General features: G+C 53.7%; 1 protein-coding gene across 5 annotated transcripts in view; it reads right to left on the bottom strand.

Moving 5' to 3' along the window:
• Nucleotides 1-4,254: 4,254 nt before the first annotated feature.
• Nucleotides 4,255-24,669, bottom strand: part of ACTN1 (actinin alpha 1) — a 94,523-nt gene continuing 74,108 nt past the window's right edge. For 3 of the 5 annotated variants that reach the window (XM_032875104.1, XM_032875105.1, XM_032875108.1), the window contains 14 exons: nt 21,125-21,217; nt 19,598-19,828; nt 17,710-17,857; nt 14,379-14,529; nt 13,826-13,934; nt 13,183-13,323; nt 12,023-12,205; nt 11,593-11,727; nt 10,209-10,388; nt 9,397-9,543; nt 8,342-8,422; nt 7,806-7,871; nt 6,453-6,611; nt 4,255-4,991 (listed from right to left, as the gene is read on the bottom strand). In XM_032875104.1, the coding sequence (XP_032730995.1) occupies nt 4,833-4,991; nt 6,453-6,611; nt 7,806-7,871; nt 8,342-8,422; nt 9,397-9,543; nt 10,209-10,388; nt 11,593-11,727; nt 12,023-12,205; nt 13,183-13,323; nt 13,826-13,934; nt 14,379-14,529; nt 17,710-17,857; nt 19,598-19,828; nt 21,125-21,217 (1,983 nt within the window). In that variant the 3' untranslated portion in view covers nt 4,255-4,832. The remainder of the gene's footprint in view (nt 4,992-6,452; nt 6,612-7,805; nt 7,872-8,341; nt 8,423-9,396; nt 9,544-10,208; nt 10,389-11,592; nt 11,728-12,022; nt 12,206-13,182; nt 13,324-13,825; nt 13,935-14,378; nt 14,530-17,709; nt 17,858-19,597; nt 19,829-21,124; nt 21,218-24,669) is intronic. The other 2 variants (XM_032875107.1, XM_032875106.1) reach the window with 2 other exon arrangements.

Genomic DNA, 24,669 nt, shown 5'->3' with positions numbered 1-24,669 from the left:
GACTTAAAACGACACAGATTTATGATCTGTGTCTAGCTCGAAGCTCCTCCAGCTCGGTCCACTCTAGATCTGGACCACAACAGAGCAAACATCGCAATAAAGCCAGCCAGCTGAAATGTCTGGTCCCCCAATGCACATAAAAGTGGTGTTTGCACTATACCGTGGTCTAGTACGCGTGCAATAACATTATGTCCAAAAAAAACCACGACGCACATGCCTTATTTTAAAATACTTTATTGACACAGAGACATAAAATGAGCAAATGTTGGAAAAATGGCACCAAGACTTACTCAACTCAGGGTGGCCACAAAGCTTCAACCTGTAAGCAACACATCATCTGCAAAGTGCCGTAGAACAGGGTATGCCTTATGCCTATGGTTTTGGAGTTCAGAAAGCCAAGGTCAGTAGCAGGACTGCATTTCTTCGGGAGGTTCTAGGGGAGAATCCATTTCTCTGCCGGTTCGAACTCCCACAGGCTGTCCACATGCCTCGGCTTACAGCCCAACAGCGCTCCAGCCTCTGCCTCCATCACTTCTCCTTCTCCGACTTTGACACTCTGGCCTACCCTTTCTGAAGGCCCACCCAGACCATCTAGCATAATCTCCCCATCTCCAGACCCTTAATTACCTCTGCAAAGTCCCATCTGCCATGTAAAAGATGTCATCACAGGCTCCAGGGACCAGGGCCAGGATTCAGCCCACCACGGAGCTCCAAGACTGGAAGAGGACTCCCCTTACTAGTATTTTTCTAGGGCCAGGCCTTTTTGCCTTAAGAATATTTAAAATAGCTTAACAAAGCACAGATAATTAAAAAAAAAAAAAAAAAACTGTGTTAATACTTACTGTCACCTATTAAATGCCTACCACCAGCCAACTCAAACAGAAAGCAGCATTGTTGACACCACGTGGGGAGGTGTTTTTTGTTTTTAAGATTTTATTTATTTGACAAAGAGAGAGAAAAAGCGAGAGAGGGAACACAAACGGGGAGCAGGAAGCAGGAGAAGAGGGAGAAACAGGCTCTCTGCTGAGCAGGGAGCCCGATGTGGGGCTCGATCCCAGAACCCCGGGACCACGACCTGAGCTGAAGGCAGATGCTTAATGACTGAGCCACATGTGGAGAGGTTATGCGCCCAGCTGGGAAGTAGCAGGGCCCACCCGAGCCCATGTGTCTCCCCTGAAAGGCACTGATGTCGAAAGAGGTTGTATTTCTTCCCTCGGTGACAGGAAGGCAGACCCATTCTAGGGCTGGGTATAGGGGAGGCGACCCAGAGGCACGCCCCACCCTTCAACACCATCCATGCCGAGCAGCCCTACCCTTTAGCACAGGCCAAAGAACCCACAAAGCCCCTGAGTTCCTTACAACCTAAGGAAACCTTATTTGTTCTCAGTTCTGGTAACTCGCTCACTCTACTGACTGTACCCTTCGGGCATCGGTCTTGTATCCAGGGGACTGTTCTGAGTTGGCCCAGTGACAGAGGACACAGCAGATTCCTGAGACAGGCCTGGGATTTGGAATGTTCGCAGGATTTTATGGAAGGCTTGACAGGCCAGAGAAAGAGCAGCTGTATGTACAGACTGGCCTTTATCAGGCTGTCAACAACAATCCCTCCGAAGGTATGCGGCAGAGGCAGATAAAAACACAGAAGAAATTCATGCCCTACCTCGGCAGGAAAGATACAATGTGTTCACCCCACAGACGCAGGAACAATCAACCTTCGTTGGGGTAGAAAATTCCATGCACCCAATCATTCAGAGTAAGCTGGAATGGTTTATGACAAAAAGTGGCCAACAGTGAGACACGAAAGACCATCAAGGGAGTAGGCGACAGGCTGCAGAAGAAGTGCCCAAGGAGGGGCCTGGGCTCAGCAAGCAACACCAGACTCTAGCATCGATGCCCTGAGCTCCCCAGGGCCTTGGGGGAAATCCGGAAGTGGACGAACGCCTCATCTTGTGTCCTGCTTCAGACTCCCCACGTGACACGTCACAATTCTCAACCTGTAACCCAAAAACCCAGCAACGAACACCAGGGGAACTTGAGATCTCCTAGGTAGAAAGAAATAGAAGGATGAAATAGATCCAACTCTCAGCATTAAGATTCAGAGGTTTTATACTCATGACAACCTGTAGATTAATTTAAGGAGCTTGAAGTCATAAGAGAATCTGGCATATATTCGCTTTGGGGTTTTTACCTGGAATGTGAAATTGAGCTCAGATGTGATTTTCATTTTAGAGGTGGAAGGGAGCTGTCAGTAAACAGCTTTGAGCCGCCCCAGAGGACTCGATTTCCATTTATAGTATTTCAGCTGCTTTGTGCTGAGCAAGAATTTGTGGCCTCAATTTAAATTTGCCTCCGTGGGGAGTCCGAGGTACCGGGAATAATTATTAAAATCTGTAAGTATGTTTAAAATATTTACAGGAACTTAATTATTTTGGGAGAGTTAAACGGGGTTGTTTGGGGAGTGGTTAATTGTTACATGTATGAATGATTAGGAGAAGAGTGTTTTTATTCTTATAGAAAAAAATTACATTATCCATATAAGATGTGTGTGATGACCTAAACAGCTTCAGAAATGGATTTTAAGAATGTTTACCTCTTTAACAGACTGAAAATTTTAAGTAACTACAGCCATCTGCACACACACACAAGCACACTTGAATACTGGGAATATCAAATAAGGGCATTTCTTTAAAGGATGTGGACTAACTCAGTAAAAGCATACTTTCGTCCAAATGACACTTACACAATTCTTTTCTAACCTGAGTGGTGAAAAAGGCCAATTGATCGTACCTCTAGAAACTGTGGTGTGCTCAAGTGCCCGTACCTTGGGTTTAGGAAACCGTCCATTTGGAACAACTTCCCCCTCCTCTACTCCTCTACCACTGTGCCCTCAGTTAGACTTGCAAGTAAATAGCTAAGACAGGGAATCTTGTGTATTAGCCTCTTTAAAAGGACTTTGAGCCTCTGAGGCCAGGCTCTGGCCTTGTTCCATGTTTTTCCCCCATGGGGCTGCACCCACGGCAGACCGACAGCGAGCATTTACTGGACTTTTAACCAGCTAGTGGTTAATCCGACAGGAATGTCCCCAAAGGAAATGCCAACCTCTACCCCATGTCCTTCCTTCTAAACAGTCTGCTTGCCTCTTTCCCTGGGCAGTGAGTATGCTAGAATGTTCTAAGATTCTAGGAGCTCTATTGATATGCATTGGCTTTCCAATAGCACTGTTATTGCCACTTAATGGCTAAAGGAACTACAGTGAAGTCTCCACACTTTGGAAATGGCAGTCTATTGCGCTGGTGTTACCACCGACAGTCTTCTCTCCCTGTCCTGTAAATAAAAAACAGCCTCAGGGAGGAGATACAGGTAAGGAGGAAAAACTAGAGAAGCTAGAGGGGGGCACACAGATGCCCTGGGGAGCTTGTTAAAATGCAGATTCTGAAGTCTGGGGTGAGGCCCGAGACTACATTTCCAGCAAGCTCCCAGATGATGCTGGAAGGCTGCTGTTTGCAGGACATTTTTTTTTTTTTAAGATTTTTTTATTTATTTGAGAGAGAGAACGAGCACAAGTTGGGGAGAGGCAGAGGGGGGCACAAAAGCAGACTCCCTGCTGAGCAAGGGAACCAGAGATGGGGCTTGATCCCAGAACCCCAGAATCATGACCCGAGCCGAAGGCAGACACTTAACCGACTGAGCTACCCAGGTGCCCCGACTGGATGACATTCTGAATAGCAAAAAACATGAGGACTCTTTAAGACAGTTCAGTGTGTTCCCTTATAGAAAAAATAAACAAAAGGGAGGGGCACACAGGTATCACAGAGCTGTCTGATACCACAGAAAACAAAGGTAGGACTTATTATTACACAGTCCCTTCCTTACACATCCATGACCTTATCTTCAACTCATTTAAGAGACTTCTGAGGAAACCACCTTTTTTTTTTTTTAATTAAATAAACATAGCAAAATATAGGAGGATGGAATGTGCCAGGGTCAAAAACCTATTAAGGTTGGGTACAGGTGGACCCCATCACCTTGACCCCACACACCCTTCTGGAAAACAGTAGGCAAGGAGCAGGCCAAGAGAGGTCATGGTAGTGCTGTTGCTTTAATATGGTGTGTGACAAGTAGTATCAAAATCGTCCACACTCTCCAATCTTGTTCATTCTTAATCAGCAATATTAAAACTAAAGGAAAAAAGTGCATTAACCACACCTCTGGGCTTAAAAACGAGAAGACAAGACACAGAAATTCTCTTCCTTAAAAAACAGCCATTTCAAAAGATTTTCTTTAATATCATAAAATATTTTCATGGACAAGTGAGCTAGCAAACACACATGCACCAATGTGCCTTTTGACAAGATACCCCCCTACCCCCACCCCTCCACTCCCACAGCAAGGTGGACATGAGATTGGAGAAATGAATACAGCAGATGATACAGAGAGAAAAAAAAATTGATAAAAAGTATAGAATAGAACGTTGTGCTTGGTTACTGTCCTATGTCACAATAAAACAAAACATTTCGGTGCAAACAGTTAATTTTTCCTCTTTTCCATTTAAGTCTGGTGGAGAAAAAAATACTTTTTCTATAATAAAATATGTGGTTTTTTGGTTTTTTTTTTTTACTTTTTTTAACGTAACTTTTTTTTTTTCTTTTTTGCAGAAAATAATTTTGTAAACTGTCACTTTGCGGGCAGGGAGGCTCGATGCCACGTGGGTCCCGGCTTGCCCGGTTCGAGGCAGAGCGCGGAGACCACACCCGGGCGGGAGAGGGGGCAGCGGGGGCGCAGGGCAGGGGCGCACAGCGGGCAGGGCAAGGGCACTGGCCTGGGCGAGCGGGTTAGAGGTCACTCTCGCCGTACAGCGCCGTGGAGAAGGACATGTAGTCCAAAGCACCTGGCACGGCGTCGGGGCCGGTGTAGGGGGCCATCCGCGCGATGCAGTACTCGGCCTGGTCGGGTGGTAGCTCTCGGCGCAGCTCATCCACCGTGATGTAGTTCTGCAGAGAGAGCCGGCAGGGGGACCCGGATGTCACTATGGGCGACAGCACCCCGCCCCGTCCCCTACTCTTGCTTCTGGATACAGAGACGGGCGCACACGCACAGATCCACACATGTATCCCGTATACATATATATACGTGTGTGTTTATAATGCATACACGTGCATACATACACACGTGTGCATATACAAAATACACGTTCATTTTCAATCTCCTGTTTGCCACCTCCGTACCACTCTGGCCTGTTTCCAAGCTAATTCAAATGCTAACTGCACCTGTAATTTCATGTATCACTCTGGTCTGCAGCAATCACAGGCTGGAGCCACCAGCAGGGACTCTGGTAACACAAGGGAGGCACACCCACTCAAGCAAGCACTCTGAAGATCATGTAATTTCCACAAATACAGTGAGCATCCAAGCGTGACATCGCCGTGGGGGACAGCTACCTCCACCAGGTTTGCAAGGTGCGGGCCTGCCCGCGCCTCCCCTGGTTCCCAGCCCAGGTCTCTGCGCACCTGTGACAGGTCTACTGGGAAGTTGCTTCTCTGGGGAGTTTCAGCCTCCAGAACAGCTCACTCGGAGGCTTCGACCCATGAGGTGGGCCCCCAGCGCCATGCCCTACCTCTGCCAAAGCCCCCTACGAACCAGCTTTGAGGGGAGTGGGGTCACCCCTGGGTCATTCCAAAAGCCAGGAACCCAGGCCCCTTTCTGGACCTCAGAGACCCAGAGTCACCTCAAGGAGATGGTTTCCAAGGGTCATTCCAACTCCAGGTGCCAGGACTCTAAGAGGGTGCCCTTAAACTTTAGAAATTGACCTTTAGGAACTTCTCTTGGCTCAATCTTTCTCCCTTATAGCCTGAGACATTTCAGAAATGATGCTCCCCACTGGCATTGGCTTTTTATAACTCCATCTTTTCAGTCTCAAGGAAGGATGGCAGAAGGACTATCCTATGAATTTTACAGAAAGGAAATCTACCTATAGACATCCCCACTTTGCCAGTCTCTGCTGGCACTCCCGCTGTTCCACTGCCAGGCAGGGCACTGCAGGGAACTTGGGAACTTGGGAAACCCAAACTGACTCCTGCTCAGGGTAGACCAATCAGACACACGCTTCCCTCCCGCTCCCTGCTGGTGGTCCACGCCTGAGTGCAGCGCGATAGCAGGGTGAAGTCTGAGTTCTCAGATGGCCCTTCCATCACCCGGTCACGTCCTTACCCCACTCTACCCGCCTCTGCTACTCATCACTCCCGCCCGAGTGTGAAGGGGTCCTGCTCCCCGGAAGGAGACCCCCTTAGACTCACGCTGTGCCCGAACACCTTAGCTGATCCCAAAACATTAGAGAAATGGGTGGAGGTGGACAGCAGGGGGAAGCCCAGTGGAAGAAGGGGCCGCAGGGTGCAAGTGACCCCCTCCCAGATCAGGGTGCACCCTGCACAGCACCCACGCCACCGGAGACCCACCTTGTCCCCAGCCAGGATCTTGAAGGAGGCCATGACCTGGTCTGCTGTGTCTGTGTCGGCCGTCTCCCGAGACATAAAGTCAATGAAGGCCTGGAACGTCACTACACCCAGGCGGTTGGGATCCACGATGCTCATGATACGGGCAAATTCTGCCTCTCCCTGGAGAGAAGAACCAACCCCAGGCCTGTCAGCCTCTCAGCCACAGGCTGCCGGGAATGTCTCATACGGACCTATGCCCCTGGGGGCTCAAAGCACCCTGAGGCTGCTAGAGGGGGGAACACAGCGGCCCCTGGGGCTGTCCTAAGGGCATCACAGGGACATCAGACCCAAGAGCGAAGACTCCGTTCAGGCTTCCCACAACCCACAGGCTCCCGTCAGAGCACATGAGGACAATGCTGACGACAGCTTAACGGTTGCCAGTTGTGACAGGTACCTCGAGCCGCACTCTTCTGACGGCTGGATGCCTTTCACCTCTTTTCTCACGCCCCCCCCATTGTAAGGCGCAGGTCCTTATGACTTCCATCAGGTTTCCAGATGAGCAACCGGAGGCCCAGACAAGCTTGGTGACTTGCTCAGAGTCACACAGCCAGCAGGTAACAGAGCTGGGATTTGAACTTGGTCTGGCTCCACAACCTACGGTCCCCCCACCACATTGTACTTCCTGTGTGTCAGACCCAGGAGCCACACTGACAAAGTTCCTTCAGTGAACCCTGGCCGCAGTCCCGTAGGGGTCCCCTCACCTCACCCCGCTCCCCAAGCTGGTGATGACAGAGCTGGGATTTACTCCTGGGTTCCCTGCGTTCCGAGCCTGTGCCCTGGCCTGGCCTGGGGCAGCCCACAAGCTCTGCCCTTTGCACTGAGGCCTGACACCTGCCCGGCGGCCCAGCTCAGGCCCCCGTGTGTGAGGTTACATCATGGAGGCCGTGAAGGCCAAGGGGTGGCGGGCGTGGCTGCAGCCACCCCCAAGGCAGACGCAGAAATCTCTGTGCTTCCTGAAAGATGAAGTCGAGCCAAACCCTACCCAGAAGTCCAAACCTCCAGTCCTTCTTGCTAGCCTTGGGGGCCAGCCCCACCAGCCACCATAGGAGAGGAAAAGCCCACCTCCACAGAAAGTACCAAAAAAATACACCAGCACAGAGACCGAGGTGAGAGGGCCAGACCTCTGGGACACACGCAGTCCACGAGGCTGGGCCCAGCCTCCAAGGCACCATCTTCCCCACGGACCAGAATCGTGAGGCCCCTCCGGGGAAGGCAGCCCCTAGCCTGAGGGCTTCCAACCTGCCCTCGCCAGGCCTCGGCTTCCCTGGCCAGAAGGCGGGCCCTCGTCAGAACAGAGGGTGGGGTTTACATTACCATGTTGTAACCCATGGAGATAAGGCAGGCGCGGAAATCATCCGTGTCCATCATGCCTGTCTTCTTCTGTGGGGCCAGTGGCACCAAGACACAGGAGGGTCAGAGGCAGGAGGAGGAAGGGCCAGCCCGGGGCCAGGAAGACAGGGCACAGATGGCCAGAAGGGGAGGTCGACATGTGTGATCGGGGATGTTAGGAAGGGAAAAGGAACACAGAAGGAGATACATCCATGGGGAGGAGAGAGAACAGGGAGAGGCAAAAGTCCGTCCACACGATGGAGAGTGACGAGGAGAGAGGAAGATGGGCCCCGGGCAGGTTCCCACAAAAGACGACCGAGGGCAGAGGTCAGAGGTCGGAGCAATTGGAAGAGGAGCCCGACATGGGCCAGGCAGGGACAGCAGGAGAGGACGAGCCCCCGAGGCCCACAGGAAAGGGGAGACAGGGAGATCCAGACAGAGAGAGAAAAGAAAAAGGAGAAACGCGTTATTTCTCGCCCCGGATGCCACCCCTGAGTGTGCTCCATGCAGGAGGCGAGTACCTGGGGGTCGTTGCCAATATCATAACCCAAGCTGATGAGGCAGGCTTTGAACTCCTCGGGACCCAGTGTGCCGGAGTGATCCTGGGGCCGCCGTGCGCCAGGCAGCGAGCCATGCGGTGCCAGGGAGGTGGAGGCCGTGAGGGGAGGGGGTGGGCCATGCCCCGGGGGGAGGGTGGTGCGTGTGGGGAGACATGGGGACAAAGGCATGCGGAGGGAGAGGGTGGAGGGTGGAAGGGGCAGGGGAGGAGGGGAAATAAAAAGTGCACACAGTTAGACACACGGACGAGGCCCAGTGGGTGCCCTCTCCCTGGCACACGCAGCCCGGCTCTGGGAAGCAGGCCAAAGGGGACCACGGTGAGCCAGGAAGGTGAGAAGCTCCCCCAGAAGGGCCCAGCCCACCCCAGCCCCAAGGCCCTGATGCTGCTTTCCAAGAGGGCTTCACCCACCCAGGAGGCTGGAGGACAGGGAAGCAGGCAGGGGTGGTGGGCAGCACCGAACCCCAAGCTCCCAGCCATCTGGCTACACAGAAGCCCCAGGGCACTGGGAGGGATGGCCCATGTACAGCTCAGCCTGTCTCAGAGCTGGGAGAGAACCCAGGATGAACAATGCTAATGCCCCCAGAGTCCCCCAAAGGCTGCTGGAGGGTGGGATAGGGGAGGGGGCCTCTGCTCCTCTGTCCTGAGGCAGAGGCAAGCTACAGTCCCCACAGACAGGGGACAGCAGGCCGGCCCCTGAGGCTAGGGTAGCCTCGTTCCCAAGGACTGACTCCTCATGGCAGGAGAACAAGTGTCGGGGGCCAGTGATCCTCTCTCCACTCACTGTATGAGCTCTTGGTCCAGAAAAGTGGGGAAGTTCACAGCACACCAGGACAGGCTTTCTGAGACCAGCTGTGCGGTCCAGAGTCAAGGCAAGCTGCCTTCCTGCTTCCCTCCTCCTCTCCCTCCCTTGCCCAGGAACTGGCCCAGCATGGCTGCCCACCTCCTGGGCACACTGCCTTCCAGGGCCCTGGGGCAGGGGCTGGGGACTGCTCTGAGCGTGGGCAGTGGGGCTCTCACCCGGTCAAAGTGGTTGAAGGAGGCCCGGAACTCATTCATCTGCTCCTGGCTGATGCCCTTGGCATCTCGGGTGAGGATCTGATTCTCCACCTCGTTGATGGTCCTGGCGATGGTGGTGAGGAGCTGCTCCCAGCCCACGCGGATGTGCTGGGGGGATGAGGAGCCTGTCAGCGAAGGGGTCCCAGGCCCGGGCCTTGGCTGCTCCCGGCGACTCCTCCCCACAACCGTGGAAATGGCCCAAGCCACCAAATCCAGACTTCCAGCCAGATTTATAGTATCACTGGGACAGAGGACCCAGATGATGAAAGGGGAAGCACAGGAGGGCAGTGGCCTCCACCTGAGGCAGCAGAGACCAGAATTGGTGGCCTGAGTCAGGTCAGGAGGGAGGGCCCTGCATATCCCACTCCAGAGCCACACGCACTCTCCTTCATGGTCCAAACCAGTCACCGCTTGGAAAGCGGGTGTCTAAGCCAGTGTCTGGAGACCACCTGAGCTGAATCACAGGGGCCTGTTCGAAACACAGACTCCTCTCAGCCCCTGCCCAGACCTAGTGAATCAAATCCTGGAGCTGAAGGCTTGAAGTCTGCATTCTCGACAAGCTCCCTGGGAAATTCAGAAGGGCCCAAAGACCTAGAGCTCCAGAGGAGAGCAGTGGCTAGTATGCCCTCACTCCCAAGCGAGAGCTTGTCCTCCTACTGTGAGCACTTTCCTTGGAAGATGGGTAACTGCCCCCCTGCCCCAGCCCGGGAGTGTGGGAAGCAGAAGGGGATCAGGGGCTCCCGTCCTGGAGAAGCAAGACCGGTGCCGCCCACCTCCATGGTGTAGTTGGTGTGCTTGTTGTCGAAGATGAGCGCCTCCTGGATGAGCTGGTGGTCGCCCTCCAGCTGGTCGATCTTGGGCTTGTAGTTGACAATGCTCTTCTCATACTGTCGCAGGTGGCTGAGCTGGTCCTCCAGGGTCCCGTGCATCTCAATGGAGATCCGCCCGATCTCCTGCTCACCCGGAAGGAAGCCCTTGTCAGACTGCCCCACTCTGTCCCTGGGGTAGGGACTGGGGCATCCAGGTCATCGGTCAGCCCCTCACATGATTCTCCTTGGTACCTCCCCTTGCCCACCACCCCAGTATCAGGGAACCCATCAGTGATAATCAGTCCACCAAGAACAAGACCCAGTCAGCAGGGACACACTTTGGTATGGAAACAGCATCATAAAGGCATATGAGAAGCACTGTCATCACTAGATGACATACCTCCACCTCCCGTTTCTCGGGTGCCTCTCAGGCTCAGAAGGGGGCGGCTAGGTCAGTTCCTAACCTAAATGCTCGCTCCTCTGCTTGCCATTCAAACTCCCAGCCCAAGCTGTGTTTCCAACGATCACCCACCTCAGGGACTCTCTCTGCCCACAGAGCCAGCTTCCCCACAGCCTCAGAGCCCTTGCCATGTCTCCTTGGTGGCCACGCACCTGCTGTTCTGCTCCCAGGCTGCCTGCCTCCGCCTGCCTCAATCCCACCTGCCCCACGGGCCAGGCCTTAGCCCCCTTTCTGTCTGTACTTCATCTATGGAAACAAAAGTTGTTTGTAAAAGCCTTTTCTGTGCACTCAATTCGACCTAGACAGTATTTCCTGAGCAGCTACTATGCACAATGCACAGTTAAGCAGGTGGGGGTGGGGTGCAGGAGAGACAACCATGAGCTTGACATGGTCTCTGCCCTCAAGGAGCTCACGGGAACACCATGCCCTAACCCAAACAGGGACCCTTCCCTGATCCACATAGATAACCCCAGGATCTGGCCCAATAATTCAGCAAAAAACCTCCACACTTGCCCAAGGCCCAGTTCTCTCTCTGTAAAGATCCTTCTCTTTGACAAAGCTCTCCGCTCAGGAGGAAGGGACACCTGGTCAGCCAAATAAGTCAACGATAGATCAGAGATTCATCAACAATACATCTGTGGCACTTTCTCGTGTGGCTCTTTAGTGGCAGCCCTGGGTGGGTCTTTGCGCCCAAATCAGAGATCGGGATCAACCCACTGGCCTTCCCTTACAGGCTCCATACCGCCTGTAGGGCCACAGACCCATCGTGGGCTTGGGACCGGCATTCCTCCCAGGATTCTGCCGAGGAGGAGAGAGGGCAGCCTGACTGGCTGGGACAGTGCTGGGAAGGGGCGGAAGCCCATCCCTGCCTCCCGTGAGGGGACCCACCTCCATCTTGGTCTGAATCCAGGGCCCGATGACATTGGCCTGGGCTGCGAACTGCTTACGTAGCCTCTCATTGTGCTGCTGGCGGGCGTGCTCCTCCGTCAGGGCCTGGTCCCTCCGTGGCACCAACTGCCGCACCTGGGGTGGGGACAATCACAGGACGTGGGTAATGGGCCAGCCGTGTGTCCCATACTTCAGATGAGGAAATGGAGGAGGCATGAAGGGAAGGACTGAGGCAGTAATAGAACAGGAGTGACCAGTTCCAGAAACTCCATCGTTCATTAACTGGACAGATGAGTGTTTACCGTGTGATAATGAAAAAAAATAAAATCCATGAACATCAATAAAAGTCAACCAAAAAAGGGGAAAAAATCCCTGCCCTTATAAAACCTTCTGTAGCCCAGCCAATGCCCCACCGAGCCCTTCAACTCACGTGGTCCCATTTGCCATTGATCTCCTGAGGGGTGATGGTTGTGTAGGGGTTGGTGCCCGCCATGTTGACGTGGTAGGTCTGGACGATCTTGGACACCTCGTTGTGGATACCCAGGATGGCCAGGCGCTCCTTGTCAGCATCAGGGAGGGTGGCCTTGAATTGCTCATGGGCTGTGGTCAGTCCCTGGGTGGAAGAGAAGTAGAATGATGGTGCCTCGTGTGGGCAAGATGAACTAAGGGAGCCCTACAGGTCCCACAGTGGGGGGTGGGGGCAGGAGCGACACTGAAAGCCTGGCTCCACACCAGTGGGGAGACGAAGAGGCATCAACCAAGGATGCTCATGGCTGAGAACCAGGTGGGCAGGGGTGGCCACGGGGAGGTGAAGGCAGAGCCATCTAACAAGAGCTTCGTCCTCAGGACTGGTGAAATCAGGAGTGACCACCCCTAGAGTGTACACCACCCACTGTCATGTCAAGGACAAGGTCTGCTCCCCCAGGTGACCTTCCCCAACCCAGGCTTCCTTTGTAAAATCTCTGAAATCCAATCCCCTGCAGCTGTATAAAAGAACGGGGGAGCTACTTACTGCTATGCAATGGGCTCCAAAATATTAAGTTAAAAATAAGGGGTCAAAATACAGTATATAGTAAGAATGCCTTTTTGTGTTAAAAAGGGGTATGGGGAAGAACACATTAATAAACATTTTGGGGTACCTGGGTGGCTCAGTGGGTTAAAGCCTCTGCCTTCAGCTCAGGTCATGATCTGGAGCCCCATATCGGGTTCTCTGCTCAGCAGGGAGCCTGCTTCCCCCCTCCTCCCCCGCCTGCCTCTCTGCCTACTTGTAATCTCTGTCTGTCAAATAAATAAATAAAATCTTAATAAATAAATATTTTTGCTTTCAAAGGCAGAGACAGCATGGGCCTACTGCTTCACTCTGGGGAGGGCTCTAGGGTAGGAGGGAGAATTTATGGACTATCATCTTTATTTTCTAGATTTTATACCGTCTGCATAGGTTGCCTAATCAGAATATATAAAATGCAATTTGTTCAAATGTAGAAAATCCTTGGCTGCTATCCCCAGTCCCAAAGAGCAGTCCTGCAGGGGTGAGGTTTGCACAGGGGCCTCGGGGAGCCAGCCTTCGGGGGTGAGAGGTCTGCAGCACACCTGGATCTCCTCGATGGTGTGCACGATGAAAGTGTCCTGCAGATCCTCCATGGCCCCCTCCATCCAGTTGTTGAAGGGTGCGGCCCGCTTGGCGTACTCCAAGTACAGTTGGTCAATGGTTTCCAGCAGCTTCTCTGTCCGCTGGGAGTGAAAATTGACAGGAAGGGGTAGATAGGGAGGTATTCAGCAGAGTCCTATCCAGAATTACCACTCTCTGCCCACCCACCCCCACCCCAAGCCTCCAAGGTACTGCTGTCCTGCCCCAAGGGGTCTAGGTGGGAAAGACCAGACTAAGGCAGGCAGAAAGAATAGGCTTTCTCTGGGACACTGGTTCTTAATGTGGGGTCTACAAACCCTCCACACAGGATTCACCAAGCCCAAACCTCAGTCTGATCTGCAGAATAGGAAGTGCTCAAATGGCTGGGGTTGGGCTGTGAAGTACGGGAGACTGGGAGGCCAGAAAGGATGCATCTCCATCAAGGCAAAGCCCAAACCAGCGCCAGAGTGAACCTTCGACATGTAGGCCACAGTGGATCCAGGGAACCCAGTGGGGCCTTTTGGCCCAAGGCAAAGGGAATCACAAAGCAGCAAGAGGCTCCCAGAGCTGCTAGGGGCAGGCCCCCATCTCCCTCAGGGGCCACACCTCCAGAGCTTCCCTCCGCTTCTGGGTTAGGGCTCCCAGGTTGTCCCACTGGTCACAGATCTTCTGGCACCGGGCGTTGACACTGGGTGAGTCATAATAGTCCAGCTCGCTGCAAGACAGTAAGAGTCTGAAGACCTGGGTTTCCTCCAGGGTCTGCTCCCCTCTCCCCAGCGCTGGGCACGCGAGTGGTACAGGGAAGCCAGACATGCTCCCCAAGACCTCCAGGGACTCCAAGACCCCCCAACTCCTTGGCTTTCAGAAGACCGCCGGGAGACAAATAAGGCCAGTTCTCTCCAGGGGCCCCTGCCACATCTCACTGGAGGCGGTCTTGACCCTGAGGCCAAGCGAGAGCTCTGGTCCTGCACTAGTTACAGGGAAGGACTGGATGCCCTCAGCAGCAGGGTCACGGGCTCATTCTCCACCCGGGGCAACACTTACTGCCTTCTGTATCGGTGCCCTTCCCGCCTGGGTGCCCGCTGTACCCATCCTCCTTGCTTTGCACAGCTACATCCCCTTCCCACGGCAGCCCCAGCCGTCGCCCGGCCGCGCCTACTTGAGCTCCTGCGCAATGGCGGCGATCTGCTCCACGCGGTCCTGGTGCGCGGCCAGATCACTCTCAAAGGCCTCGTGCTTCTTGAGCAGGGCCTTGATCTCCGAGAGGGTGGCGGTCTCGTAATCCTTCTGCCGTAGCATAGCCTCTTTGCCTGCGTTCGGGGATAAGGGGTACAAAGCTGAGCAGAAGCCAGAGGCCCCATCTTCTTGGACCTGCCCGTCCACTCGTCAGAGCCCCAAAAGCCCCACTTCCGGGGCACGTCCCCAGATGCCCCCATACAACGATCAACCATCGGCAGCTTGAGAAAGCAACACACAGCGGGAACATCCGCTACAAGGCCGGGTCGGGGAAGGTGCTACTTTCCATGGGACGCGTATGGGGCCACGAGGAGTGGTTATGTCCAAAGGCTACGCTGGGCTATGCCCCGTGGTACAGCCAGGAAAGAACCAGTCAAGCACCTCAGGGACGCCCCATCTTTCTCCAGCTACTGTTGCTGGCCCCCAGCAGCCCTGCAGGGACCCCTCCCATTGATTATCTCGCTGTGGTCCGTATGTCCACGGCACTCTACACAGAATCCAACAGTGGCCAGAACCTTCTCTGTCAGGGGCGCCGCTCTCTCTTTAGGAACAGGGCGGGCTGGCACATCTGGGATTTCTGCTTCCCAGGAGGAAGCGGAATGAGAAACGAACTCCCCAGGACTACCGCTACACGACGTCTGCCAGCTGTCTCATGAAGCGTCTGGTCCAGCCTGTACAGGGGCTGCCCTGGCCTGGCCTGCACACCCCCACCCTGCACGTCTGGGCCCATCAGGGAAGCTCAGCCAGTCTCAGCAGATGAAGGCCGGGCTGTGGAGGCTGGAAGACCGTGCCCAAAGTGGCCTTTCTTTCCTTCCCTCTACCTTTTTTTTTAAGACTTTATTTTTAGGGGCACCTGGGCTGCTTAGTCATTAAGCGTCTGTCTCTGGCTTTGGTAATGATCCTGGCATCCCGAACTGAGCCCCCCATCGGGCTCCCTGCTCATCGGGGAGCCTGCTTCTCCCTCTCCAGCTCCCCCTGCTTGTGTTCCCTCTCTCGCTGTCTTTGTCATAAATAACATAAAATCTTAAAAAGAATAAAAAAAAGGATTTTATTTTTAACTCATCTCTACACCCAAGGTGAGGCTCAAACAACCCCAAGATCAAGAGTCACATGCTTTTCCTACTGAGCCAGACAGGTGACCTGCTACTTCTTATTCTTTAAGTCAGAATAATAATATGTTAAGTTTACCGGGGAAAAAAAATTAACGATGAGCCTACTTATCTACTCTTTTTCCATCTTTCCTTATACGGATGCCGTGTTACAACCCTCAGGGAGATGGAAGCTGTGTTTCCTGCTTTCGAACATTCAGCAGCCCATCCTCAGAGTCTCTACTCTGGCTCCGATTTCTACATGTGTCCCCTCTGGTGGCTGAGTCACCACTGGTGTGACCACCTGTCCCCCTACCGTGGGGCGTCCAGACCCCTCAGCTTGTGCTATCAGAGAGGGTCTCCCGGCAAATCTCCCTAAACGTGTGATTTCCCCATGTTCAGGGTTCATGCTTCAAACAGGTTCAAGAATTCCTGGGTCAGGAGGCGGCACCACGGCCAGGTGTGGACGTGCCCAGCTAGAATGCTTTGCCCAGAGGTTGTGCCCCCACTTGCTGCCCGCACACCAGCCGTTCTCATGTCCCTGCTGGTGAAGGACCTGCTGACGGGGCTGGCCCCTGCTCTGTACCTTTCTGTGAGCTGTGCCCGGGCCCTGGGGAAGCTGTAACTGACACACGTGAGTGAGTTGGTGTGATTTCTACTTCCACTCTGCACCAGGTGCACCTGGCAGTGGGGCAGGGGTGGGGGGGGGTTGCAGATAGCAAGATTGCACCACTGTGTACTTGCAACATGGAGCTAACCCCGGCCCCCTCAGGCCGACTCAAGCACGTGCCCATCCTCCACCACGCCACAGGGTATAGCCCGTCCATCCCTCATCGTCTTCAGCCTAAGATCTGATGGGGGAGCATGGAGACACTGCACCCTACCCCACCAGCCAAAAGAGGTCTACGCCAGAGGTTCCAGCTGAAATGGCTGGACCCTACGAGATGCGCAGTGTGGGTCCTCTCCAGCCCTGGCCCCAGTTCTAGGAAAAGCCTACTCCAGGTGTGACTCTTCTTTCTGTGGAGTTAACTTCAGCTGCCAACTGGTGGCCAACCACCAGGTGTGGCCCCAAGTGCCTCCAAGCTGGAGTAATGGAGACACACCTCACCTCTGTTAACACGGCAAGGGCTCTAGGTCACTACCACTGGAGGCCAGAAACAGCAACAGGACATGCAGTGGAGGAAGAATCCCCAGGGCTACCATTTACAGAGTGTGCTCTACCTGCCAGACACTCAGCTAAGCATAAAATGTCCTTACGATGCTTACCGCTACAGCAACCCTAGGGGGACGCGTACCAAGTTGAATAGTGTTCCCCAAAACTCATGTCAAGCCGGAACTTCAGAATCTAACCTTATTTGAAAAAAGGGTCTTTGTAGGTGCAATTAGTTAATTCCTCGAGGTCATAGGAAACTAGGCAGGGCCCTAAATCCAATGACTGGAGGCTTTATTAGAAAAAGGAGAAACACAGAAGCAGCCATGGGAGATGGCAGAGACTGAACAAAGCCAATGACACCAAGGACAACCATCAAGCACCAGACGCCAGGAAGCAGCACAGACAGCCTCGTCCTTGGAGCCTCCAGAAGGAACCAACCCTGCCGACCCTTCTGCTTCGGACTCCTCCTGACCTGGGAGGGAGCACGTTTCTGCTGTGTGAAGCCAGCCAATGTCTGGCCCTTGGTTCCAGCAGCCCTGGACGCTGACACAGGGGAGAGCGCCTGGTCCCCTGCATGTCACAGATGGGGGAATGAGACCTGGAGGCTAAGCTGCTGGTCCAAACTTACTCTGCTTCTGGGTGGCAGAGTCAGGATGAGAACCCAAGCTAACAGCCTCAGGGGAGAAGACATCATCACGGTGACCAAAACCAACAATGAGTCACACATACATAGCCTCGTCCTAGGCCAGGAATCCTTCTCGGTGCTTCCGAGGTGCTCATTCCTTCTGTTCCCCTAAACCTACGAAGTTGGCACAGTGATTATCCCCACTCTACAGACGAGGAAGCGGAGTCACCCAAAAGGCCAGTGAATTTGTCTAAGGAAGAGCAACTAGTAAGAGACAAAGCAAAACAAACAAGCAGCAAGACAGAAAGGAGCTGGGGCTGGTGGTTTGGCCAATGGAGCATGGAAGCCGGCATCCCCGGGGGGAAGCAGGAGGCTGGGCTGGCGTTACCGTCCGTCCAGGCCTCGTGGATGGAGGCCTTCTGCCGAAACTTCTCTGCCAGGTGGTCGAGCCGCTCCAGCCTCCGGATCTCATTCAGCAGCCACTCCTCGTAGCCCTTCTCCGCCTGCTCTAGGCAGCCCCAGGCATTGTTGATGTCCTGTAGGGATGGGAGACACAGGGTCAGGCCCTGCTGGCCCCCGAGAACCCCAGCCCCACCCTGGTGTTTCCCAGGCTCTGGGGCACCAGGCCTCCCGGGCAGGGCATTAGGCCCAAGTCCACATGGGCCACCCAGCTATAGGGCTTTGGCGTGCAGCCCTGTGGGGAAAGAGTCCGAGGCCCTCTGAGGCCCAGGACGCTGACCAATCACAGGATGTAGGGCCAGCCGGAGAAAGGAGCAACAACTGAGTGAGGGAAGCAGGGATAGGAGCCTCCCAGGGCTCCCAGAGCCCACATCTCTGGATGTGTCATGAGCTCTAGGCAGTCACGTGGAGCCTGCAGGGACCTTGGTCTGGCTGAGCTGGCCAAGCATCTGAGCACAGTGACAGCTGCTGAGAACCCCAGCCCTTCAAACAGGAAACCACCTGCAGGGTCGCTCCTACAATGAGCACAGGGTGCCCGCTGGGCAGACAGGGGCAGAACCAGCCTGGATGCCACCTGGGGGCCCCAGGAACAGGCTGCACCCACCTGGGGGCAGGGGGACCCTTCTAACTCACACACAGCACCCTCCAGTTAGCAGGGGCTCTAGCCACCTAAAAGCTGCTGTTTCAGCCTGGAATCTGGAAAAAGACTGCAATTGGAGACTCTTTCCTCTCCTCCAGGGTCCTCGGGGATCCTGCCTCCTTCCAACGCCATTTGCCTGCTTTCCCCATCCCCTGCTCTTCCTGCTTTGTATCCCCACACTGTCTCAGGATTTGTCATTTTAAAGGGCAAAAGCTTATCCTGGTGAACTTTTTTAAAATTTTTTTTGCATGTTTCCCTGGCTCATAATGTTCCTTCCCAAGTCTGAGGACAGGATAAGCAGGAAGCAGAAATAACCTAAGTAACCTACAGGAAGAGAATTTAACAACTTGGAAAACCATTCACGATATAATTTTAGTTCTTTTTTTTTAAGCGGCTTATGAAATAAACATGCTTTAGGATTTCCTTAAAAATTATATTTACATAGACTAAAAGAATTTTTCCCAAAGAACATTTTTTTTCATAAGTAGGCTCCACACCCAGCTTGAACTCATGACCCTGAGACCCACATCTGAGCTGAGATCAAGAGCTGGATGCCCAAATGACTGAGCCACCCAGGCACCCCTAAAAAACATTTTTTTAAAGTTGATATTGATAATTGAGATTATGGTAATTTCTATTTTCTGTTTTTTGTCTCTTTGTATCTTTGAAATAGCCTACCCAAAAAAAAAAAAAAAAAAAGCCATTACATTTTTTTGTATGGTAATACACTTTGGGTGGCTCAGTCAGTTAAGCGTCTGCCTTCAGCTCAGGTCATGATCCCGGGGTCCTCGTATCAAATCCCGCATCAGGCTCCTTGCTCAGCAGGGAGCCTGCTTCTCCGTCTGCCAGCTTCTACCCTGCTTGTGCTCACACTCTCATTCTCTCTGACAAATAAATAAATAAAACCTTAAAAAAATAAAGTAAAATAAAGTGCTTGAAAAGATTCCACAGCAGTAAAAAAATTATCCCGACTGCTACTGATGGAGCCCTGTTTGGCTCAATATGTAGAGGCATTTTGCTTGCAAAGATGTTTTTTTGAGGGGTGGGGGAGAAGGTGGTGCTGGGAGGGCGAGTCTGGCCTGGAATAGTGGCGAGGAGGGGGCTGAGCCTTGGGCGGGGGGCAGGTGGGGGAGCAGCCGGCGGTCGGTCGGGGGGCCCCGGGCTCCCCCGCGCTCACCGAGACCATTCTGCCCTCGGAGGGCATGAAGGCGGGCCGGTTGCTTAGGCGCAGCTTGGTCTGCAGCGTGTTGAAGTTGATCTCCAGCTGGCATTTCTCCTGCACCTTGGGCGGCTTGTGCAGGCGCCGGTAGTCCCGGAAGTCCTCCAGCTTCTGCTGCATGGCCTGCATGGTGTTCTCCGGCGCCCGGTTCTCCAGCCAGGGGATCGTGCGGCGGATCCACTCCAGCAGCTGGAGGGCGGAAGGGGTGAGGGTGCTGGGAGCCAGCGCAGGGCATGCTTCCCTCTCCTCCTCATGGCCTTTTGGTCCTTCCCACACTGGGAGGGCCCTCCTGATGGCACACTCTGTCCGGACTCCCACTCCCCGGCCATGAGGCCAGGTCCCAGGGCCCCCCCCAAGCCTGGCCACCAGCCTCCTGTCTGCCCGGGGAAGAGGCTGACGCCAGCCCCTGCTCTGCCAGACCTGCTGGGAGGTCAGCTCGACTAGGAGGAGACCTGAGCTCGGGCTCCAGCTCTACCACCTGGTCGGGCCTCCGTGTCCTCAGCCGGACCAGGGAGGGGGTGCCCAGTTGTTTCCCGAGGCCCTTGTCACCTGGCCACCTAGAATTCTAGAATGAGGATCTCTGACTCAAAAAGGAAGGGGCTGGCTTCTGGGGCACAGGCAGGGAATGACGGCCTGGATGAGGTGACGATGGTAGAGAAGGTGTGGGGGAGGGAGTGTTGGCGGTCACAGGAAATAGAATGAGCGCCAGCGAGGGGTCAGCCTGTCCCCTAAACGAATTCCTTGGTATAACCACGGGCCCCCCCATGGGGTTAGGTGCTGTGATCCTCCCCCAGGTTGCAGAGGGGTGACTGAGGTACCATGAGGTCACGTGACTTGCCAAGGTGAGCAAGCCAGCATGGCAGAGCAGGGCGGAAGCCCGACACCTGGGTTCCTACTACGCTGGATGGCAGATCCCCCAAGAGGCTGGCTTCTTTTAAGGAAGAGGCAAGTGGAGCCTTCCCCCACATACAGTCAACGGCAGAACAGCAGACCCAGCACTGTCTTCTCCTATCCCCTGAGTAGCCCCAGCTGCTAAGCTAGCTGGAGCCAGCCCTGGTCCCTCTCCAGTTCACATCCTCTCTGAACCAGGCGTCCTCCTTTTCTAGGCCAAGCCACTTACAGCACAACAGTATACCAGACTAGAAAGAGATCTCTTGGCTTGGCTCTCACCCGACAAGTGAAAAACACCAAGACCCAGAGAGGTGCAGAGTTCGCAAGGCTTACTGTTTGTCGATGAGAGAAAAGGCCCGGGACTCGGCTCTCTGGAGCCTGGAGCCCGGCCCCGCCTCTGCCTCCTGGGAGAAGGGGAGAGGAGCCAAAGTTTCCCTGGATCTGCTGTGCTGGGACCAAGGACTACACCCAGCCTCAGACTGTGCCCCAGGGACAGGTTTGAGGGGGACAGGATCTGGGGGCTCCCTCTTTCCCCCAGGGTGGGGTAGCAGAGCCTTGCTTGAGCCAGGCCAGGAGAAGCCATGAGGTACCCACATCGCTGGCCAGCTTCTCATAGTCTTCCATGAGCTGCTCATTCTCCTGGTTGACGGCCAACACCTTGCAGATTCGATTGGCTGCTGTCTCCGCCTGGCAACAAGAGAGGGGGTGGGGGGGTGCGCACGGTCAGCCCAGGGTAGCAGGAGCTCCCACCCCAGCAGCTCCACATGGCAGGAAGGCAGCTCCCAAGGCTCTGAATCCACATCCTCCTCGCCAGCCTCTACCAGCCCATGCTGGGTCCCACAGGTCAAGGGAGCCCAGAGAAAGATCTTGGTGGCTGAACTGGGGATCCCTGGAGAAGGACCTGAGTTTGAGGCCAGCCATTGCATGTTGGGAAGACACTAACATAATAATGGCTGATACAATCAAAACGTTCAGCTCAGGTAAAGAGATGAGAAAATGCACACACAGCCTAGAATCCCAAGTGGAGGCTCTGGGATTCCCAAGGCTCAGGCTCTCAGGCTAGATCGGTCAGGATCTCGGGAGATGCCGAAGTTCACAGCTGGGAGTCTGGAAGAAGGTGCTGACTGAGAGGCAAAAGGGCCTCTCAAGATCGCTACTGAATCTGCTCCTGGCTCAAAGCCCCAAGAATATCAGAGAAGACTCAGGGACCCTCTACGTTACGAAGGGTAAGACTTAAGGATCAACCCAGTATGGGAAGAATGGCCAGGCAGCTGGGCACAGGTGCCTGCGGGAAAGCTAAGCGCGGGTCTCGCACTGAGTGAGAGCTGGGCTTCTGCTAGCCCTTGGGTCCTGGTGACAAGAGCAATGAGAGGGGATTGACTGGACATCAGAGGTAAAGGCCCAGAAACTCCAGGGGACACTGCTGTGGACCCAACACCAGCAAGGGCCAGACGGCCCTAAGTTACCAGTTGCTCCGGTGATTTTTAAACTCATCTTTTCGCATCATGACCCACCTCCAAGGGGAGGGGAACACAGAGCCTTTTTGGGGTCCTGGGATAGAAAGCAAGCCTAGAGATGGGAGCAGATAATGCCAATGAAAAAACAGATATGCATTCCGGAGCCCTAGAGAACAGTGGCCCTGCAGATGACAAGGGCTTAAGGAACAGAAAGATGGGACCTCACAACCAGTTGATGAATAACACAAAATGAGCTTTTATTGCAGCAAGATAAATGGAGGCTAGGCATAAGGAAGAACTTCCAGAGAATGAGGGTGCTTTGAACTGGAAAGAAATATTTAAGATGTTAAGTGTTTTTTCTTTGCAGAACTTTTCAAACAGGACATACCCCACTGAATCATGTGACTAGGAGGGGCTGCTGCGATGCGTGTGCGTGTGTGTGTGTAAGCAGGTCAGCATAAAGGTCCTTTCAAACTCCAAGTCAAGAGACTGCACCCTCCATGATAAGGTGTCGGAGCAAGGAGACCTCCCACAGGTCCAACTGTGGGAATGGCCACAGGGCCTCCAAGATGGGATGGGTGCTTTGAATCCCAGGTCTCAAGACACCGAGGCAAGGAGTCACATTCTTAGACCGTCACCCCTCTGCCCTCCAGCCTAACTCTGCCCTGGAGATGCTGTGGCCCGAAACCCCTCATGGATCATCCTTCCTCTTAGGAACCAACAGGTAACCACAGAGAATTCCAAAAGGTGACGAGGAGGGAAATTCCTTCCTTATGGGGTCCTGGAAAGAGCAAGGTCATAGGAAACAGGCTGATGTGCCTCATGAGGAGGGCTGGGGATAGCAATCCACCTGAAGTCACCAGGGCCACTTCCCTTGAAGGCTGGGGAGGGAGACCTCCAGGTGGGCGGAGCAGTGGTCTCCATAGTAACACAGGTAAGTCAGTCCAGCATGCTGACCAGGTGGGTAAGAACCAGAGACGGCCACGCACCACAGGCAGGCAGCAGCTACCACTACCATGTTTCCTAGATAAAGTCCTCCTTGGCCTCATTACCTTCCTGATTCATCTTGAAATTCTGAGCTCAGTGGTCCTAAGCTTTGACCTGTGTGCCATTTTGTCAAACCAACAGACTGAATGAGGCCTGTGTTCATGGCATGGTAGGAGACAGATCCTGGGAGCCTCCCCTGGGAGCCCTGCCCTCCCTTTGGAGCCTGCCTGCTCCAGGGTCAATAGAGGGTCCTTTCAGATAAAGTCTGGGGGAGCCAATTCCCCAGTGAGCCACCTGGGGATTTTGCAGAGAGTGCCACCTCCTTCCCAAGCCAGCAACTCAGCCTACCCACACCCAGGTGGCTTTACCTGAGGAGACTGAGAAAAGCGATCATTATAACCAGGAAATGTGCCTTCAGAAAGAAAGCACAGGCGTCACAGAGCAAGAGTTTAGAAATGGCAACAGCCCGTCTGCAAATTCCTCCCAGCTCCCACGGTTCCCTCTAGGAAAGAAGCAGGCTCCTGGAATCCAGACTTGATTTTAAGAAGAAAAAAAAAAAAAAAGGTAGAAAGTTCACTGACCCGTTTCTTTCACTCACTGCATAACTCCCCCTGTAGAAGCCTACAAGGTGACACTTGCTTCCACACTGGTCCCTTGAAGGGTCCAGTCATCCACCACCCCCGGCCCAGGAGGCCACAGAGGCCACGCAGGGAAGGCAGGCCTGAGGGACACGCTCGCTGTGGTGAAGGCAAGTGAGACCCTTGAGGGTGGGACCAAGGCCTACCTTAGTTGTCCCACTTTCTGGTTTTCTAGAAATGATTTCTCCCATGGCTACAAGAACTCCATCACTATGGGGGATTCGGGAGAGAGGTGCCGAGGACCACCACATCATAAAGAGACCTCAGAGGAAAGATTTGTTCTAGGGGAGGAAAGATTCATTGTCTGAGAGAAAGAGAAACTGAAGCCCTATCAGAACACTGCCCTGAAGAGTGCTGGCCTCGGGTTCTCCTGGGCTCTCCCAGCAGGAGGAAATGGGCTGCTTTGGAACGGAGAGGAGGAAACAGACCACCCAGGCCTCTCTGATGTTAACAGAATTTACAAGAGATAAGGGACATAAGCACAAGTATCTTTACCGGGCTGAGAAAGTATTTTATAACACTAAGCAAAAGGACTACTTCTAAACGCCAAAGGAAGACTTCTAGAAATTTGCATTTACCTTACCTTGGTTTATTTTTTCACGACTTACTTTAAGTTGTATTATCATACAGCTTAACGCAGAACAATCTGTTTGGTTTCCTATGAGTGTTTTATTTTTTTTTTATTCTTTAAGTGAGGGACTATTATTCTTGGAGTACTTAACAACTTAGCTATCCCACGTGAAGCGCAGCTATCCCAGGCCAGACTGCTGCTCTAAAAAGCAACATTGAATTCGCTGATCCAGGTAGTGAATTAAGGTGGCATCTCGTCTGTCATCCAAATGTGGCCAAATGATGCACAATGGCTCTGCCACCCACAATCCACAGGGATTCACATGAATGCCACCAAAATGTCATCTGTGACCTTTTTCATCAAAAATGTCCCATATCTACCTAGAATTGCCCATTTCCTTCCTCCCACAGCTCAGCCCTTCCCTGCATCTAAATTAGTACCCAGCCCCAGTGTCCCCACCAGCAGGGTCCACAGGCAAAGGGGCTC

This window comes from Lontra canadensis, unplaced genomic scaffold, assembly GCF_010015895.1.
Source record: "Lontra canadensis isolate GAN:19392208 unplaced genomic scaffold, GSC_riverotter_1.0 scaffold55, whole genome shotgun sequence".
Classification (NCBI taxonomy): Eukaryota; Metazoa; Chordata; class Mammalia; order Carnivora; family Mustelidae; genus Lontra; species Lontra canadensis.
Note: the sequence above shows the minus strand (reverse complement) of the source record. Positions and strands in the feature narration are given on the sequence as shown.